At 47.2% G+C, this 20982-nt stretch overlaps 1 protein-coding gene across 20 annotated transcripts in view; it reads left to right on the top strand.

Moving 5' to 3' along the window:
- The window catches only part of STIM1 (stromal interaction molecule 1), a 201322-nt gene that overhangs the window by 126462 nt on the left and 53878 nt on the right, over positions 1–20982 (top strand). For all 20 annotated transcript variants that reach the window (XR_014814225.1, XM_021101954.2, XM_084974052.1 and 17 more), the window contains 1 exon segment: positions 15874–15988. Coding sequence is in view for 18 of the 20 variants with exons in the window: in XM_021101954.2 (XP_020957613.1) it covers positions 15874–15988 (115 nt within the window). In the remaining 2 variants the exon portion in view is untranslated.

Genomic DNA, 20982 nt, shown 5'->3' with positions numbered 1-20982 from the left:
GTCATGTGGTAACTCACTCTTTACCTTTTGGGTACCTGCCAGATTGTTTTCCAAAGTGTCTGAGCCATTTTACATTCATGCCAGCAGTGCATGAGGGTTCTCGCTATAGTTTTTTGTTTTGTTTTGTTTTGTTTTGATTAAGGGCTGCACCCAAGGCATATGGAAGTTGCCAGGCTAGGGGTTGAATTGGAGCTATAGCTGCTGGCCTACTCCAGAGCCACAGCAATGAGGGATCCAAGCCACATCTGTGACCTATACCACAGCTCACAGCAACGCCAGTTTCTTAACCCGCTGAGCAAGACCAGGGATGGAGCCTGCATCCTCATGGACACTAGTCAGATTCGTTTCCACTGTGCCACAGTGGGGACTCCTTCATTACAGTTTTTTGTTTTGTTTTGCTTTTCAGGGCCGCTCCTGTGGCATATGGAAGTTCCCAGGCTAGGGGTCAAATCGGAGCTGCAGCTGCCAGCCTAAGCCACAGGCATAGCAATGTGGGATCCGAGCTGCATCTGCGACCCGTACCGCAGCTCATGGCAATGCCGGATCCCGATCCACTGAGCGAGGCCAGGGATAGAACCTGCATCCTCATGGATACTGGTTGGATTCATTTCTCCTGTGCCACCATGGGAACCCCCAACTTTTACTTTCTTGATAGTGTCTTTTGAAGTACAAATGTTTTTAATTTTGATGAAATCCAGTTTATCTTTTTTTGTTACTTTGCACGTTTTTGATATCATATCTAAGAATCCATAGCCAGTTCCAAGGTCATGGCAATTTCCCTCACCTTCTCTTCTCAGAATTTTAAAGGCACATGAAGCTTCCTGTGAGCCAGACTGGGTTCTAAATGTCAGCTCATCCAAAACCAGCTCTCCCCATAGCCGGCCTTATCTCAGTTAAAGGCAGCTCCATCGTTGCAGTTGCTTGGGTGGAAAAGATACTCTGATCACCCATAATTCCTCTCATGCCTCTCATCCATTTATCCATTGGTAAATCCAGTGGGTTCTGCCTTCAAAATATGTCCAAATTCTAATCTCTTCTCACCACGGCTCCACTGCAGCCACCGACACTCAACAGCCTCCTAACAAATCACCACGTCTACAGTCTATTCTTAGTGTAGCAGCCAGAGAGCTTTAAAAAACACAACAAAGCCCGAAAACCAGATCATTTCATTCCGCAGCTCAGAACCCTGTTATAGCTTCATTTTTTGTTTAGTTTGAAAGCCAAAGTTAGCACGGGAGTCAGCAAGGTCCTGTGTGGCCTGGCTCTGCTCATCGCGAGGGTCTGTGCTCCTTCATCTGTCTCCCTTGGTGTTTCACCCCAGTCACACGCCACGCAGTTTCGCAGACACAGACACGCTTGTTCCTGTTTTAGGGCCTCGGTTCTAGCTCTCCCCTCTGCCTGGAATATTCTTCCAGATAGCCGCTTTGATAACTCCCTCATGTTTCCAACTCTTTTGTCTTTTCTCATACGTCTCCTCATCCATGAGACCGTTCCCAGCTCATCCTCTTTCATAATGAAATCCGCACGTGTACCCATCATACATCACTTTTTAAACAAAAAAATAATTGAAGGACTTATCACCTCTGGATTCTATTATTTAAGCTCTAAGGGCAAAAGCTCTGTTTGATTCACTACTAAATTTTTGGCTCCTAGGATAGTACCTGGCTCAATGTTGGTACTCAATAAATATTAAGTGAATGAATGAATTTATTTAAAAAGGTACCGATTTAGGAGTTCCCGTTATGGCTCAGTGGATAACAAACCTGACTAGGAACCATGAGGTTGTGGGTTCGATCCCTGGCCTTGCACAGTCGGTTAAGGTGTTGCCGTGAGCTATGGTGTGGTTCAAAGATGTGGCTTGGATCCCGTGTTGCTATGGCTCTGGCATAGGCCAGTGGCTGCAGCTCCAATTAGACCCCTAGCCTGGGAACCTCCATATGCCACAGGAGTGGCCCAAGAAATGGCAAAAAGACAAAAAAAAAAAAAATTACCAATTTATTTTTTTATGGATTCAAATTACTATCTGGTGTTACTTACTATCCTTAAGAACTAGGCGTGTCAGCAAGATTTTTTTTCAGTGTTTATCTTTATTTTGCATTTGCTTTTAAAAGTTAGTTTTGCTGGATGCAAGATTCTTGGTTGACAATTTTTTCCTCAGCACTTAGAGCCAAGGGTTGAACCTGAGCCACAGAAGTACAACATTGAATCTTTAACCCCCAGGCCACCAGGGAACTCCCAGTATCCATTTTTCTTTTTCTTTTTTGGCTGCCCTGTGGCATATGGAGTTACTGGGCCAGGGATCAGATTTGAGCTGCAGCTGTGACCTATGCCACAGTGCCAGATCCTTTAAGCCTCTCTGCTGGGCTGGGGATCACACCTGCATCCTGGTGCTGCAGAGATGCCTCCGATCCTCTGGTGCCACAGCACAAACTCCTAGCATTCATTGTTTTTGATGAGAAGTAGGCTGTTAATTTTATTTGACTTCCTTTGTGTGCAGTGAATCCTTTTTCTCTGGCTGCTTTCAAGATGTTCTCTTTGCTTTTGACTTATTTTCTGTAATGTGTCTGTCTGTAGGTCTCTTCGCATTTATCGTATCTTCTTAGAAGTTTGTTGAACTTTCTGAATGGGTCGATGAATGTTTTTCAGTGACCTTGGGAAATTCTCAGACGTTATTTCTTTGAAAAATTTGTTCTGCCCCTCTCTCTTTATCCTCGTCTTTTACTTCCCCCATTATGCGCACAGGCAAGGTTGTAGTCTACATCTCTTGGAAACTGCATTTTTTTCTCATTCTTCTTTCTCTCTGTTTTTTTGGATTGTGTAATCTCTTTCAGTTTCTCTTCAAGTTTGCTAATTCTATCTTTTTTTTTTTTTTAAAGGCCACACCTCCAGCATATGGAAGTTCCTGGGCCAGGGGTTGAATTCCTGCTACACCTGCAGCCTGAGCTACAGCAGCAATGCCAGATCCTTAACCTGCAGCACCACAAGGGAACTGCCTGCTAATTCTGCCTTTTGCTGGTTCGGAGCTACCATTGAGCTCCTCTTGTAAAATTTTCTTTGCAGTTATTGTACTTTTCAACTCTATGAGATCTATTTGGTTCTTTTTTGTAATTCCTGTCTATTGATTTTCTTTATTTGGTGTGACATTGTCATCACACATTCCTTTCTTCAGTTACTGAATATACTTATGATGGCTACTTTGAAGTCTTTTTCTGCTAAATGTGAAGTTTGGCTGCTCTCACAGACAGTTTCTGCTGTCTGCTTTTTTCCTCATGTCTGGGTCACACTTTCCTGCTAATTTGCATATTATATATACATTTCACTGTTGGTGACTGGATATTTTTGATAGTATTCTGTAGCAATTCTGGCTACTGGTCCAGCACCTCTGGGGTTTGTTTTTATTTGCTTGTTTTTTTGTTTGGTGACTGGAAAGATGATTTCAGTGATCTCTTCCCACCACATCCTTATAGTGGGAAGACTCTGATGTTGCCTCCCAGAGGGTGCGGCTTTGGATGTGCCCACAGTCGCCTTTGGATGACAGTGGTTTTGGCAGGGCTCTTTAATTGTCTTTTCCTGGCCGCACTCAGCCCTCAGGCTCTGTTTGTTGCTGTCTGATTTCTGTCTTATTTTCAACAATGCTCTGGGGTGTAACTTTTCTCCACAGACTGATCCAGTCATCGTGTGGCTCCTTGGACAGGATTGTCTCTGAGGTCCATGTTTGAGGTTTGTTTTTACCCCAGGAGGGCTCTTCTTAGCCGTCTCTTTCCCCAGTTCTCATCAGTAAATTCTTTTTTTTTTTTTTTTTGTCTTTTTTTGCTATTTCTTGGGCCACTCCCGCTGCATATGGAGGTTCCCAGGCTAGGGGTCTAATCGGAGCTGTAGCCACCCGCCTACGCCAGAGCCACAGCAACTCGGGATCCGAGCCACGTCTGCAACCTACACCACAGCTCACGGCAACGCCGGATCGTTAACCCACTGAGCAAGGGCAGGGATCGAACCCGCAACCTCATGGTTCTTAGTCGGATTCGTTAACCACTGCGCCACGATGGGAACTCCTCCTCAGTAAATTCTTTAGCTCACAGTTTATTGTACGTCTCCAATGAATCCGCCACTCTCCTCTCAATTGCATTTTTCCTTGACTTTCACTGCCTTTAAGAGAGCCCCGAGTCTTGACCTTCTTCCCATTCTGTTGCAAATAAAATAATTTCCTGTGGGAAGAGGTTCAAAACTTTCTGTTTAAAGCCTGCTTTTCCCACCAGGCAAAATCTCTGAGCCGTGGTTCTGGAGCTGAAACTGGGACAATGGTGTGCTTCTCTTTGAGTGACACCCCCACTTTAGGAGCTAAGCCCTTGGTGGTGTGGTGGCCACAGTCATGCTGTCTTAGCTTGTCTCTGCCCGAGTGTAATTGCTCTCTTACAAGCTAGGGAAATGGCAGTCAGGGCCCCAGTATCCTCATTGGCGCTGTGTCCAAGGTGATGGCCCTGCCCCAGGAGTGGGGACTGGGCGGAAGTAGAGAGGCCCACTTCTTGGCTGGATTCACCTAGAACTCAGCCTTAGTAACAGGTAACTGCAGACAGGAGACGTGCTGCCATCTGCACCTCTTGGGCAGATAGCCTTCCACCTGGGAGCTTGGGGAAGAGGGAGCCCTGAGTTCTTGGTGGTGCCAGTCTGGAATGGGGTTTCTGTCTTGCTGATCTGGAAGTGGGGAGGCAGAGAGGGAGCATGTGATAATTAAAATACTACAGACTCCCACTGTTCTTACTGAGTGTTAGTAGATCTTCTTGAGCAAATGTTTCTTCACTTGCTGTATGCCCTCGAACCATTCTAGAGACGTTACGTGGAGCTTCTCACACTGTCAAGCCAGAAGTCCCCTCTAACTCATCTGGTTTTTAAAATCTTCTTACCCATAATACATTCTGTGCAGTGAGGTGTATTCATCCTATGCAAATATAGCAGTATTGACCCCAGTTAAAAAGATAATCCTTTATCTCCAGGACGATGTTTTAAAATTAGTGATCCATTTTTGACCCCCTTTTGTAAGATTCCCCAGCCAGTAGTCCTTGGCTCGCTTTGATACTTTGGTCTTGAGAGTTTGCAAGACTGGCAATGTCTAAATTTCCCAGTCTTTGCTACTCTGGCCAGATACAGCTAGCAAGCTGCAACTTTATTTTATTTTTTTATCTTTTTGCCTTTTTAGGGCCACACCTGTGGCACATGGAGGTTCGCAGGCTAGGGGTCGAATTGGAGCTGTACCTGCCGGCCTACACCACAGCTCATGGCAACTCGGGATCCAGGCCGCGTCTGTGACCTACACCACGGCCACAGCAACGCTGGATCCTTAAGCAGAAAGTTGCAACTTTAGATGCTGCCTTGAGGATTTGATCTGTGTCATGTGACCAGTGTCATGGCCTGAGGACATCAAGGGTGATTCCACAATAAGGACTAAGCCTTCTCCTCGGCTCAGAGAGATTCTCGTACCTGCATTATGTGTTGAGTCCTGGATATGCAGGAGGTAAAGGAAAGGCGAAGCTGCTGCCTCAGAAGTTCCTGTAGTGGGAGAAAGAGCCATGTCCACAGATGCGGTTACCACCTTGGGATAAGTGGATGCTGTGATGGCGTCACAGAAGAGGGAGACCTGCGCTTTACCCACGTACCGAGTTGCTGATGTGTCGTTTGTGTCGGAAGAGATGGCCAGGAATAATCAAGACAAGGAGAGTGTTGTCGCTGAGGGACTAGTGCACGCAAAGACTTGAGCCTAGTCAAGAGCCTGGTACTTTCCGGGAACTTCAACTCGTTCGCTGTCATTGCAGATGGCAGGAAGTGGCCGTTGATGTGGCAAAGCAGGCAGGGAGGGTCTTGCCAAGGTTGTGAAATTTCTATTTTAAATGGAGTTAAAATCTTTCAAAGCAAGAATCTCAGCGTTAAATGGAAAGGCCCTCAGAGATCAGGAGACTGCGGTGCCGCGTCTGTTCCTGCTCTCTTGGCCCGTGGCCGTTACGCAGCCAGCACTTAGGAAACCCCTGTCTTCTCCCTCCTCTGTGTGTCTCCCTCGCACAGGGGAGCTGGGCGTCACGGTCGCAGCGGGCCTCGGAATCGCGTGTTCTTAGGGTCTTGATGTTCCCCTTACGGTCTATGAGAGGTGTGAATATTTAGGAGAGCTCAGTTCCTGAGCAGGAGAGCTTGTTTTGTACCAGGTTCTCTTCGAAATTCCTTCTGTGAGTCGATGCGTTTACAGCCCTCCCAATGTGCGGGTGTTAGGAGGTTTTGTACTGTTGTCTCCATTCTGCAAATGATGTGGCCGACACAGTGAAAGTAAGTGGTAGAACCAGGGTTCACACCGAGACAGCCTGGCTCTGGAGTCAAACTCTAAACCGTCATGTTACACCGCATCCAGCCCAGTGTCACCTTTTGGCCTCTAGCTGAATGCCTTTGTTTTAGACAGACTGGCCCTCTGGGGGCCTTTTTCCTTCCTCCGTCTGGCAGACATAATATGCACTGACTACCTGTTGTAAGCTAAGCATTCCTCTGGGTGTTGCAAGGCAAGCTTAAGTAAGAGACACTCCTTCAGTTATTTGATAACCACACACCTGCCCTGTGCCAGGCTCTAGGCTTGGAGGTAGGCTTACGGAGCTAAATGAGTGGTTTATTTAGGTGTTCCAGAGAGTTGGCAAGGTGCTGGGTTAAGAGATAAATGACAAATAAAATGCACTTTCTATATTTGAGTTGCTTGGGGGAGTTAAAGGGGGTAATTAAACAGTGATTAAGGTATCATGGGATAAGCGCTGTCATAGATGTGTATATACCCTGCGATGGAAGAGAACAAATCGTGCGGGGCAGGTGCTTGCTCGGGAGCGGTCTGGAAAGCTTCAGAGAGGCAGGGACTTTCTCTTCAGCAGACAGAGAGAAGGAAAAATATTTTAAAGGGAGCACCTTGTATAAAGGCTTAGAAGTACAAAAGATGGTTTGTTCTAGGAGGCTGGAGTGATCTGATGTGTCCAAAACAGATATTGACACACTTTTTCTAGGAAGGGCCAGATAGAAGATGTTTCAGGCTTTGCTGGCCATATAGTCTCTGTAGTGACTCCACTCTGCCTTTGAAGCATGAAAGCAGCTATCGAAAGTGCATAAATGAAAGAATGTGGCTGAAAACTTTATTTGCAGAAATAAGCAGCAAGCTGGGTTTGGCCCACGGCTGAAGTTTCCCGACCCCTGGCCTGGAGTGTGAGTGTCTGGATGGGAGGGAGATGGCCAGGAAGCTGACTGGGAGATTGGTCTCTGGCCGTAGCGTAAACGGCCCCGAAGGCGAGGCTGGGAAGCCAGGGCTTTATCCTGTGGCTGCTGCGGAGTCATGCGATTTCGAGGAGGTGTATTGGTGTGGTTAGATGTGTGCTTTACCAAGGTCGCTGTGGCGACTAGTGTGGTAGACGGACTGACAGAGCGAGACTGGACGTACAGACGGAAGAAGCGATTGCCTTCTCCCTGACCTTGAGCAGTAGCTGCTGCTGCCGCCGCCTCCTCCTTCTCCTTCGATCCGTGAGGATTCAACCCACGTCCTCGTGGATGCCAGTCGGGTTCGCTTTTGCTGAGCCACAGTGGGAACTCCCTTGAGCAGTAGCTTCTAGCCTCACTGAGGACGGATGCTTCACCCCCGAGATGTCCACATCCCAGCCTCCTGTACAGACGGCACTCAGAGCTCTGGTAGCCAAAATGTGGGTCCTGGCCACGTGTTCAAGGGGCGAGCAAGGGCTGGAAAGCTTCTCAGATCTGGGACGTGCGTGTTGTGTTTCTTTTCTTTTCTTTTTTTTTCTTTTTTTTTTTTTTTTTGGCTTTTTGCTATTTCTTGGGCCGCTCCTGCGGCATATGGAGGTTCCCAGGCTAGGGGTCGAATTGGAGCTGTAGCCGCCGGCCTACGCCAGAGCCACAGCAACGCGGGATCCGAGCCGAGTCTGCAACCTACACCACAGCTCACGGCAACGCCGGATCGTTAACCCACTGAGCAAGGGCAGGGACTGAACCCACAACCTCATGGTTCCTAGTCGGATTCGTCAACCCCTGCGCCACGATGGGAACTCCCGTGTTGTGTTTCTGACTGCTGTCTGTGCAGGGAGGCGAGAGTGGAGCTAGTGCGGACCCGTTTGAGAGACGCGGAAGGTGGGCAGTGGGGAACCAGTGGGAAGGCGAGCGAGGGGCATTGCCCCCAACGAAGAACCCAGGAGACCCGCCCAGAAGATGCACCGCTGCTCTTGCAGCTTAACGTCGGTGATTCTGCTGCCTGTGAAGGTGGCTAGAGCTCTTGGGTTGGGAATTCTAGAGAGGTCTTCCCTCCTGCCTGCTCTCACCCACACCCCATCACTGTGGCTTCACTTGGGATGCGTGTGCATGCTTTGTGTCACCACCAGGGAGATCACTTTTCTGAGCTCATAGAGCTAAATATACCGAGGACAACTGGTGCCTTGGCTCTTCAGAGAGCTGTTGAGCTGCAGCTCCAGCCAATGCCGCCTCTCCCGCGGGTAAGGCCGGGCTTTCAGGGAGCCTCCTTAGAGCTTCCCGAGAGAAGATCTGCTTGTTCTGAGTCTGAAATAGTAAATCTTCGTGGGAGCCAAAACTTGCCTCTTTGAATTTGTTTTGTTTTTGCTTTCTGTTGCTTTTAAACTTTTTCTTAAATCAGACTTGAGCCTTTAGCTGAACGTGGGCCCGTGTTCTGAGCGTGACGTGGAAATGGCTTCCCTCTCGTGTACCGGACTTTGGAGTCTAGTGCAGTGCAGCGTTCTCGTGTGCCATGCTCACGGCTGGGCAACTGGGACCTTCTGTCAAAGGGCCTGTGCTTTGGTCGGGGAGACAGACATACAACAAGACCGACGAGGGTATAGACAGGTGCTGTGGGAGAACGGCAGACTCCTCTTTGGCCAAGAAGCCCTCATCTCGCTCAGCACTAACTCACCCACCTCTAAGAGGCCCCAAACTGCGGCATATGTGTAATACCGTTTGATTTGGACAATTGATTTTTTCTTAGTTTTAAATAAAATATGAACAAAAACATCTTCATAAAATGTTCCATTATAAAATTAATTTTTAATGAACAATCCACATAAAAACAATGTGCCTGGAGTTCCCTGGTGGCCTAGAGGTTAAGGATCTTAACCTTTGTCACTGTCGTGGCTCAGGTTCCTACTGTGGCACGGGTTCGATCCTGACCCAGGAACATCCACATGCTGCAGGCGTGGCAAAAACAAACAACCACCCCCCAAAAGACCAAAAAACACTGTACTTGCTGTGCAAACACAACCTCATGACAAGTCCCTGGCCACCACCCTCCTTTCCAAATCAAATCCTAGTCCTTAAGCCTTTCCTAAATACAATTCTGGGAGTTCCCACTGTGGTGCAACGAGATCATCTGCGTTTGGGGGCCCTGAGACACAGGTTTGATTCCCCAGCCCAGCACAACGGGTTAAGGATCCGCCATTGCCGCACCTGCAGCTAAGGTTGCAACTGCCGCTCGGATCTGCAGTCCCTGGCCTGGGAATCTCATATGCCTCAGGGCAGCCAAAAAGAAAGAAAAAAAGAAAAGAAAATTCTAGAGTTGTCACTGGAGCTCAGTATTCCTAGATCTTTGGGTGAAATTTGATTTTTAAATATAGTTTCTATTTATAAAATGCTCTGTGGGCCATTAAAAGATGTGTGCAAAGCATTTTTATGACTTCTGCCTTCTGCAAACATGACTCATTTCATCCTCATCACACTCAAATGAAGGGGATAATTAGCCCTCCTTCTGAGGAGAAAACAGGCCCAGAGATGCTAAGAAGCTTGCCCAAAAGTCACACAGCAAACGGTCTGTTTCTGTAGGTTCTAAGCTTCTCATGTTTACGGTACGCTCCGTCTCCTGCTCCAACTTAGGCTGGATTGTTGTGGTCTCACTTCTTTGCTTTCTAAAGAACTTCCACTCAGCTCGAGGTCCTTTCTTCCGTAGAGCTTCTGTCAGCCCATGTTCCTGGTTTGGCACCAGCTTCTTGCTGGCCTAGTTTTCTTAATTTTTTTTTTTTTTTTTTTTTTGGTCTTCTTAGGGCCATAACCACGGCATATGGAGGTTCCCAGGCTAGGGGTCCAGTCAGAGCTGCAGCTGCCAGCCTACACCACAACCACAGCAACGCGGGATCCTTAACCCACTGAGCAAGGCCAGGAATCGAACCCGCAACCTCATGGTTCCTAGTTGGACTCGTATCGGCTGTGCCCCCACGGGACCTCCTGGCCTTGTTTTCTGACCACGCTTTCTTCCACGCTTTGTGGCGCCAGCAGAGCCCGAGGAGAGCCCCTGGGCAGAGCCTCCTGGCACTTTCTTCCCTCGTGTTCTCTGCTCTCCACACACCTCAGTGACCAGATTGGCTCTAAAAAGTAGTCGATTTCTTGTTGGCTCCCCGTACGTAGCGGGTCTGTCTCCTCACCTGGTTTCCGGGGGTTTGCAGGTAATGGTAGAAAAACCCCTTCCTAGAGGTTTGGGCACTTCTGCTCCTGCTGCCTGCATGTGACAGGGTTTCTCTAGCCTTAGATTAAGAGTCTGGGTTAGTGCCCGGGAGGGCTAACGTAGGGTATGCTTTAAATAAAGGGGCTGATGAACCAAAACTAAAAAACTATGAGGATGAGAAATTGGATGTCTGTAAAACCTATGCGAGACCTGGCAGCTCCCCGTTCCCTCTGCTCTGCCGCTGGGTCTCAGCCGCCGTGAGCACACACCCTCATCACCGCGGTTGCTGCCTGGTTTCCCTGCACCTGCCCCGTCCACCTGGGGTCTGCTGCTCAGCCCAGCGCCCAGAGAAACTCTCTTTCAAATGTCAGGATGGGAGTTCCCTGGTGGCTCCGTGGGTTAAGGATCACCCAGTGGGTCATTGTCACCGCTGAGGCTCGGGTCACTTGGCCCGGGAACATCCACGTGCTGTGGGCGAGGCCAGAAGAATGTCAGTGCCGTCACGTGGCACCTCTCTTCCAGTTCCTTCAGCAGCTCCCGTCTTCGAGCAGAAGGCAGAGTCCTCCTGATGCCTACGCGGGCCTTCAGGATGGACCCCCGGGGCTTCCCTGAGGTCACCGCCTGCTGGGTGCCACCCTACTCACTCCTCTTTGGCCACACGGGCCTCCTTGCTCTGCCTCGGACGTACTCGTTCTTGGCTCAGGGCCTTTGCGTTTGCCGTTCCCTATTCTCGGGGTCTTCTTTCAGTTATTCTGCTTTCTTTTTTCCAACATCTCCTTCAGATATTTGCCTAAAAGTTACTTTCTTATTGAGCCCTTCCTGACTCCTCCAATGAAGATGTTAAATCACTAATACCACGACTCGGCCTTCTCTGTTGCTCGTCCCTGCTTTATGCAAATTACTGTCTCTCAGCCAAGTTGGATGTTAGCTCAATGAGGACAAAGATTTTTGTCTGTTTTGTTTACTACTTACTGCATTTCTAGTGCCTGGATCTATGCCTGGTACATAGAAATCTTATATTTGTTGGATAAATGAATGAGTGAATTTCTGCCCCCAGACTGGCTGTCTCAGATTGCTTGTAACTGTGTCTTCCCTGAGATGTCCTTATGTCTGGTCTCGTCACTTTGGTCCCCAGGGAGAGCAGTCAGACTCTCAATAAAATTAGCAAAATTGTTTTAAGATTCAGTTTAAAAAATAAGCAACTGAGATTGACAAGAAATATTCTGAAATAAGAGCCATGGAAAAAGGGGATCAAGACATTAGAAAACTTTTAAAAGCATAAAATTAAATTAAACTAAAATTAAAAGTATAATAAGAGTTCCCATTGTGGCTAAGCAGAAACGAATCTGACTAGCATTCATGAGGATGCAGGTTCAATCCCACGCTCATTGGGTTCAGGATCCCATGTTGCTGTGGCTGTGGTGTAGGCCAGCAGCTACAGTTCTTATTCGACCCCTTGCCTGGGAACCTCCATATGCTGTGGTGTGTCCCTAAAAAGACAAAAAAGAAAATGCAATAACATAGTCAAGTGCTCGCACAAAATAGAAGTATGGTTTAGTGCAAAAGAGTGGAGAGCCTAGAAAGTGTACCCGAGTATATGTGAAGTTGTCATTGCTGTACATAATAACTTCTTATTAAATAACGTTTCCCAAAAAGGGATGGAAGACAGATAAATTTCTTTTAAGTCCCAAGGCATTTATTTATTTATCTGTTTAAGTGAAGTATAATTTATTTACAATGTTGTATTATTTTCTGGTGTGTGGCAAAGTGATTTGGTGTTTTTCCTTTTTTTTTTTTTTTTTTAGAGCCACATATGCAGCATGTGGAGGTTCCCAGGCTGGGAGTCAAATTGGTGCTACAGCTGCCAGCCTGCGCCACAGCCATAGTAATGCTGGATCCCAGCTGCGTCTGCGATCTACACCACAGCTCACGGCAACGCTGGATCCTTAACCCACTGAGCAAGGCCAGGGATTGAACCTGTGTCCTCATGGTGCCTAGTCGGGTTTGTTACTGCTGAGCCACAATGGGAACTACCCGGTTTTATATATATATATGTGTGTGTGTGTGTGTGTGTGTGTGTGTGTATTCTTCTTCATATTCTTTTCCATTATAGGTTTTTATAAGATAATGAATATAGTTCCCTGTGCTCTACAGTAGGACCTTGTTTATCTGTTTTATATATAAGTTTCTCTTTGTTAATCCCCAGCTCTTAATTCATCCCTCTCCGCCTTTCCCCTTTGATAACCATGTTTGTTTTCTAAGACTGTCAGTCTGTTTCTGTTTTATAAATAAGTTCATTTGTTATCACTTTTTAGATTCCACATATAAGTGATATCATATGGTATTTGTCTTTCTCTCTCTGATTTAATTCACTTAGTATGATAATCTCTTGGTCTATCTGTATCACTGCAGGTGGCATTATTTCATTCTTTTTTAAGGCTGAGTAGTATTCCATCTTATATACATACCCCTTCTTTTTCCATTCATCTGTCAATGGACATTTAGCTTGCTTCCAAGGGAACAGATAGTTTAATGAATGGAATTGGGATACTAGGTAGTACCTTGGGGAAAAAATGTTGAGAATCACAATATAGCATACAATACACTGGATGTAAGATGGCATAAAGGGCTATTTAAAAATCTGGATATGTAGAATACATTAGTCAGTTTACCTGTCTAAGATCTGATAAAACCTCCTGCTCTGGTCCCTTCACCACGTCACTTACTTAATCCTTATTATAAAGCAGATTTTCAGTTTCCGTTGTGGCTCAGTGGGTTAAGAATCCGACTAGTATCCTTGAGGATGCAGGTTCAATCCCTGGCCTCGATCAGTGGGTTAAGGATCTGGCGTTGCCATGACCTGCAGTGTAGGTCGCAGATGTGGCTTGGATCTGGCGTTGCTGTGGCCGTGGTGTAGGCCAGTAGCTGCAGCTCTGATTTGACCCCTAGCCTGGGAACTTCCATATGCCACAGGTATGGCCCTAAAAAGGAAAAAAAAGAAAAAGTAGATTTTCTCACCAGTTTCAAATGAGATATTGGGGAGCTGGAGAACCTAACTCACAAGTGTCAGAAAGGACCTGGATTTAGTTGTGGCCAGAGGACTGTAAACTTAAACTCAGGCGTGTGAGCCCTGGTCTCACGCCTCGTCTCCCCTGAGGTCTTGACTTCCCCACACCATTCTAGCCTGCGTCGGGGTGGAGCCAAGCATACCTCTACCCCAGGTAGGGAGTAGACTGCACTAAAGCTGCTCTCCAGCAGGTAGCTCTTAGCCACCGGTGGCCATATGAACTTAAATGTAAATTAATTTTTTAAGGATTTCAGTTCTTTAGGCACACTAGCCTCATCATGAGTGCTCCACAGTGGCAGTTGTTTGGACTGGACAGATGTCGAGCCTTTCCATGACTGCAGGAAGGTGTACTGGACGGCGTTGCATTACAGCCGTGGACATGGTCAAGTTGCTTGTGCGCGGCGGCCTGTATACCCTGGCTAGGCTGAGGGCTCCAGTGTGGACTCTCTTCAGACTGGTCTCCTGAGTCGTTAGGCCCAGATGTCTTATTGTCTGGAAAACCCAGGGGAGAAAACCATCCCTTGACCCTGGACATAGGGATCTGGACCCTCTGTCAGCTGTTGATTCGCTTAGTCAACGGCGTTTGCTGACATGACTCTGGGTCAGACGCTGAGGAGAACGAAAGAGGGATGAGACAGTTCCTGAACATTCTGGTAACGCGTGTTCTTGTGAGAGTAGTGGTCAGACAGAGCTCATAGTTCTTTGATGTTGGAGGCTCTGCGGAAAGCGGTGACCCCTGTTCAGTCTTGTGCTTAATAACGTGGTTTAGGATGAGGCTGAATGAATATCTGTGAAACTAATTACCGCGTAAATTTCTAAAAGCTTTGATTTCTTTTGCTTTTCTTTTTTCGTGTAAAGGTATAGTATGAAAAAAATCCGCATAGCTAAAGGACAGCATGTGCAATGCGGGGGATTTTAGACTCTAAGGTCAGATATCTTGGGTTGGAATACTGTCGCTTATCAGCTGTAACCCCAGGCCGATGCGTCAGCTGTTTAATGCTGAATAACCAACTTCCCCCCAACATAGTGGCTCTAAACAGCCGTAACACTTATTTTGTCATGTTTCTGCCATCTGGGCTTGGCTAACTGGCCACAGCTCCTCTGTTTCCCCTTGGCATCAGATGCGATTACTCCAAAGCTGGGGGCTAGAATCACCTGATGTCTCCGTCACTCGCAGGTCCGGCTCCTGGGCTGGAAGACTGACAGCTGGGGCTGCTCAGACACCTCTAACTCCATATGGTCTTTCCACATGATCTGTCCAGCATGATACCTTCCGGGTGGCCAAGCTTCTCACATGCTGGCCCAGAGCTCCCGAGGCATGTGTCCGGAAAGGGAGCGAGCCAGGTGGGAAGTGCGTTGCCTTTTCTGACCTAGCCTTGGAAGTCATCCGCCATCACCCTGCCACATTCTCTTTGTTCGATGCGTCACTGATGGTTGCCTGTGTTCAAGGGGAGGGGAATTCAACTTGTGTGGGAGGATCGTCAAGGAATTGTGGGCACATTTTAAAGTCATCACAGCAAGTAATTTAATCTCTTTAAACTTAACGCTTTGAGTACTTGGGGGCCAATTGTGTTCTTTGAGAGTATTGCTGTTCTCAGTTGTAAAATAGGTGTGATAATTCATTGGTTGTTCAGATTAGGTGAGAAAATTGAAGTTCTTGGAATGCTGCTTGGTGTATAGATAAATGCTCAAAAGTTGTTCATTCTTCCTTCCTTTTCTCTAATTAAAAAATTGGAGTTATCTGGTGGCTCAGTGGGTTATGGATCTGGCATTGTCACTGCTGTGGGCTTGGGTCACCACTGTGGCATGGGTTCAATCGTTGGCCTTGGGAACTTCTGTGTCCTGCAGGTGCAGCCAAAAGAATATGACAAAGGAACTTCTTATTCATGTTTTTTTTTTTTTTCCTTTCCCCAAGTGAAACATAACAAAGAAGAAAAGACAGTCTAGGCGTTCCTGTTGTGGCGCAGCAGAAACAAACCTGACTAGTACCCTTGGGGATGTGGGTTTGATCCCCAGCCTCACTCAGTGGGTTAAGGATCTGCTGTTGCCACAAGCTGCAGTGTAGATAGAAGATGCGGCTCGGATATGGCATGGCTGTGGTTGTGGCGTAGGCTGGCAGCTGCATCTCTGATTCGACCCCTAGCCTGGGAACCTCCATATGCTGCACCTAAAAAAAGGGAAAAAGACAGTCTAGTTGGCGGGTAGGACATAAGTGCGCAGAAGGTGCACGGACGATGGGATGCCCTGTGCGCCAGGCGGATGGGACAGGCTCTGGTGACTAGACGACCTGTGGGGAGACTTGGGCTGGCTCCCAGGCATCTCTTGTGACTTGTGTGCTTTTCCCTTGCAGTTCCTGAGGGAGGACCTCAATTACCACGACCCAACAGTGAAACACAGCACCTTCCATGGTGAGGATAAGCTCATCAGCGTGGAGGACCTGTGGAAGGCATGGAAGTCCTCAGAAGGTAACAGGCAGCCTGGTTGTCCATCCTAGTTGCTGGGAGGTTTAGAGAAGATGGGTAGCAGTTTGGCCTTTAAAGGACCTGAGTATAAGATGCTCGGTAGAGAACAAATTACTAAAATGGATCTACGTACAGTCACTGACTAGAGACTCTGCAGAGACCGAATGAGACGCTGGGCAGAGTCACTGTGCTGGGACTGGGAGAAGATGCTCCAGACGGAGCTGGAGTTGTTCTCCATTGGCATTCTCGCTGGATGCCATCCTATCCCTGCCCCGCCTCCTCACCAGCTCCCCGACTCCCCAAAGGAATCCCTTTGGTTGCTTCATCTCCAGAGAGAGGGAGCTGGCTGGACTTTTGAGGCAGCCCTTTTTTCTGAAGCTCCCCTCTTGGTCCTGGCTCTGCTGAGTCCTAGGTGGTTCAGAGGTTGAGTTGAAGTACAGATGGGCTCTCTCCTGAGTCTCTCTTCCAGGTTAAGTAGCTCTAGTTCTTTGGTGAAAACTTCTTTTCCCCCAGCCTCCTCCTCCTCTTGGTTTCCTGCCTGTGGACACGTGTCCGTGTCTTTCTCGGGTCTTGGGTCATGGCTCCTAGAATTGGGTGCAGACCCCCAGGTGTGGTCAGATGAGCGCAGGGCTGAGCAGGACCGTCCGCTTCTCAGTTCTGGACCCTGTGCGTCTGCTGACGCGCTCTGGTGAGACACCGGTGCCTCCAGCAGTCACGTCACTTTGCCGACTCATTTTGAACTTACTAAATGAAAACTTGAGCTCTTTGGACCTTTGCCATTTGTAAAACTGCCAAACTCTGAGTCCCTCGATCGCCCCTCTTCTTCTGGAGCATTTGCTTCAGAGTTCCGAGTGAAAGAGCAGGTCTCACTGTGTGAGACTTGACAGCGAAGAGAAGAGCAGTGCTTTCGGCTCCTCTCCATTCGTGGCAGCGGCTAGAGCTTCCTTCAACACTCAGAAAAACTGAAGCAGTCTCTCCCCTGGGGTCTCTCAGGATACGTCTTAATGCTAAGACGTGTTCAACATAAGTGACCCTCAGGGTCTCTGGCTTTTCAGATGAGGAACCTCGGGCCTAGATTTATATAAAGTTACTTGTTCTTTGTCATGCCTTTAACACATAGTGGAGCCGGGCCTTCTGCTCTCTAGGCCATTGCTTTTTGTACCACCTTAGTTGAAATCACTAGTCTGGTGGCAGAGAAGACCAGTTTTAGGAGGAATGAGGCAGTTTCTGTTTTTGTTTAAATTCTTACCTAGGATAATAGAATTTTAGTTCTGGAGAATATATCATTCTGTATTTATAGATGGATTTGAACAGGAAGACCTGGATTCTAATCCTGGCTCTGGGATGGACAGGCTGATGCTTCTTGTGGACTCTGTTTTATCAAGTTATTTTATTTTATTTTATTTTGCTTTTTTGAGCCGCACCCACGGCATATGGAAATTCCCAGGTTAGGGGTCGAATCAGAGCTGCAGCTGCTGGCCTACACCACGGCCACAGCAATGCCAGATCCGAGCCTCATCTGCGACCTACCCCACCGCTCACAGCAACGCCGGGGATCGAATCTGCAACCTCGTGGTTCCTAATCGGGTTTGTTTCTGTTGCGCCACGACAGGAACTCTTATTTTATCAATTTAGAAGAAGCATAAGTCAGCTCTACAGATTGCTTTCTGGAAATCTTTCGAAGCTGAGTTCCCTGCAGGGACTTCTGTTTAATAGCTCCTGAGCCACTCAGGCTGTCTGGGAGACCAAGCATAGACATGATCTTCGGAATGATTCCAGCAGTGCCAGGAAAAATCCTCCAACGGTACCATTTTATTTTAGTTTTCTTCTTTTTCTGTAATAACTTGAGGCCGTGGCGCCTGGGTTTTAAGAGTGGTGTCATAAGTAGGAACTTAGAATGAAAGATGGCAGGGAGAGCATTCCTGGGCTTCTCTGAAGGCCAAAGAGCAGTAGCCGGGAAGGGAAAGTGACCAGGAGAAGACAGGAATTGAGGGACTAAATCATGATGTTAGAAAACAGCTCGAGACAATTTTCTGCTTAAGAACTTTATTTTTGGACTCAGCAACGAACTGGAATACTTCCAAGCGTGTTCTAAATGACAGGAAGATGGAAGGCATAGGAGCGAGTTCTGCGGAGTCAGTGTCCATTAGGGATGAGCAGAGGAGAACATTTCAGCGCACAGTGATGTAGCCCTTAGCTACGCTGGAGGTGATGCATGTGCCCCTTTGGGGTTTGCTCACCACGGGTCGTGCCTGATGGTTTGACAGACTAAAAGGGAGAGTTTTTCTGGTGTCCTCTTTCTCCCCGAATCTGCTTCATTATTACAAGGGAGGCCCCTAATCTTTCTGGAGTGATGATTTGCAGAGCTGCGGAAGGCACGCACCACTCTGGCACTGGCTCACACTGCTGGCCTGGATTTTGCTGGATGATGTAGCGATCAGCAGGGGTTGTTTGTATTCAGAACGTGAGCTGACTCATGTCAGTACCATCCATGTGATGGGTGTTGTGAACTTTTCCTGCCTAATGTTGGAGCCAGTCTTTCCTCTGTGTTATTTAGATTTAAGCCGAAAAGCCTGATAATCTCTACATTAGCCAGACGTGGAATTTAATAATAAAAACAACAACAACTAAAAACTGCTCTAATACTTATATCCTATTTAGTATATGCTAAGCAGTGCTCTGAGGGCTTTACATGTATTAAGTCATTTATTTCTCATAAAAATCTTATGACGTATAAATACTATGATAATTTCCATTTACAGAGGAAGAAGATGAGGCAGAGAGAGTGATTACGTGAAATAATATAATGCAGTTCTGTCACTAACTATCCAGGGTTAGTGGAGACTTCATAAGAAGAGGGCACAGTACCCAACAAGGCCACTCTCACTTCAGGCTACAAACTGGCCTTGAGCTTTGGGTGCTCAACCTGTGCTCTGAGCAACTGGCTACAAGATCAGGGGTTCCCACAAGTCCCTCAGGTTTAGTAATTTGCTTTGGTAAATTACATTTATGAGTCTAAGAATTCAGGGAAGTGCTATGCCTGTGATCACAATTTTATTATAAAGGGTAAAAATTAGGACCAGCCAGAGAAGACACCTACGTGGCAAGGTCCTGTAGGGTCCTAAATGCGGAGCTTCTGTGTCTTCTCCCCATGGAGTCAGGACGTATCACCCTCCTGGCACATCAGTCTTCAGTGCAAACACGAAGCTCAACCAAGCGTCATTGTCCAGCCTCGTTTTTATTGGATTTCCTATAACTTAGTCCTGATTGATTGACCCCATGATTGAACTCGATGGCCAGCCCCCTCTTCTTCCCCAAAGGTTGGGCTGATACGACCTGGCTCAAAGCCCCCGTCCTTTCGTCACCTAGCTGGGCTTTCTGGTGACCAGCCCCCATCCAGAGTCATCTCATTAGCGTGAACTCGTGTGATTCAAGGGTCCCACCACGAATAATCATGATTCTTCTATCACCAGGGAACTGACCTGAAGACAAAAACCAGCCAAATTCTTTATTATACAGAACTGAGTGATTAAGGAAGGAATAGCTGAACTCGCAGGGCTGAGAAAGAGTCGAGAACAAGGACAACTCCAGAGGTCCCAGCAGCGGAAACTGGGGATTGGCCTCTTCGAGCTCGTTACTCTCAGACGTCTCAGCCACATTCGGTTTTCATGTCTCAGTGTCTTTGCTCAGGTGCCAAACATCGTGGAGGGAGAATCAGACCACCACAGTTTGGATCACAGGCTTACATAGGGTAGTGACAGTGAGACAGAGTGTGTAGATGGGGGGTGGCAGTTCTTTAAAGGAAGACATGCCAGGTAAATTTTGTAGAATCGCCGAGAAGTAGAATTGTTGTTTGCATATCTGAATCAGTGGAAATAGAAACAGTGGCCTTTGCAGGAAGGGGTGGTGGGAGGCACTAGGGGAGTCCCTTCTAGAGGATGGCTTCCATTCTTCTAACAAAAGGACGTCATTACTGTTTCTTCTCAGCTTCCCTGGATGTGAAATTTATTTATTTAAATTTTGTTGTTGTTTTTTCCATTACAGCTGGTTTACAGTGCTCTGTCAGTTTTCTGCTATACAGCACAGTGGCCCAGTCACACCTACATGTATACATTCTTCTTCTCACATTATCATGCTCCATCGCAGGTGACTAGATAGACGTCCCAGTGCTACACATCAGGATCTCGTTGCTTATCCACTCCAAATAGTTTGCACCCATGAACCCCAAGCTCCCAGGCCATCCCACTCCCTCCCCCTCCCCCTCGGCAACAAGTCTGTCCTCCGCGTCCATGAGTTTCTTTTCTGTGGAGAGGTTCATTTGGGCCTTATATTAGGTTCCAGAGATAGGTGATATCATATGGTATTTGTCTTTCTCTTTCTGACTTACTTCACTCAGGATAAGAGTCTCTAGTTGCATAAAAGCCCCCTTTATTAATTTTGATTCTGACTGAAGCATATGATTCCAGCTGAAAGCAAAAGAACCTGATATTATAGTGTTATTCTGAACGTTGTCTTGAGAAAATGTTTGTTTTCTACTAGGCTCTCAGAAATAATGATATAAGCTGACAGATCTCCTATTCTGTCTGTGCTGTTTTTCGTGGGACAGGAATTTTCACAGGAGCAGCAGAGCAGTACTGGAGAACCAGGAGGAGTTTACAAAGAAAACTCAGCAGAACTGGCCTCTTTGTTGACATAACACAGGGGGTCTAAACCATTTCAAAAATCAGATCAGTTTGGTGGCTTAGCAGTTAAAGATCCAGTGTCACTGCTGTGGCTTGGGTCACTGCTATGGTGTGGGTTCGCTCCCTGGCCCAGGAACTTCTGCATGTCATGGGTGCAACAACAACAACAACAAAAAAACCCCAAAAGTTAGATGAGTATAAAAGAGTTGACTTCCCTTAAAATATAAACAACAACAAGAGAAACCCAGTGAGATACCTGTTTAATCTGTTCTCCTAGTTATTTAAAAATTACTTTGGGAGTTCCTGTTGTGACTC

This window comes from Sus scrofa, chromosome 9 (genome assembly GCF_054392235.1).
Source record: "Sus scrofa isolate SSC_HxYL_T2T_F1_AM1 chromosome 9, Sscrofa_HxYL_maternal_Yorkshire_Landrace_v2.0, whole genome shotgun sequence".
Taxonomy (NCBI): domain Eukaryota; kingdom Metazoa; phylum Chordata; class Mammalia; order Artiodactyla; family Suidae; genus Sus; species Sus scrofa.
The sequence above is the reverse complement of the archived record's forward strand: the minus strand, read 5'-3'. Positions and strand labels throughout refer to the sequence as shown.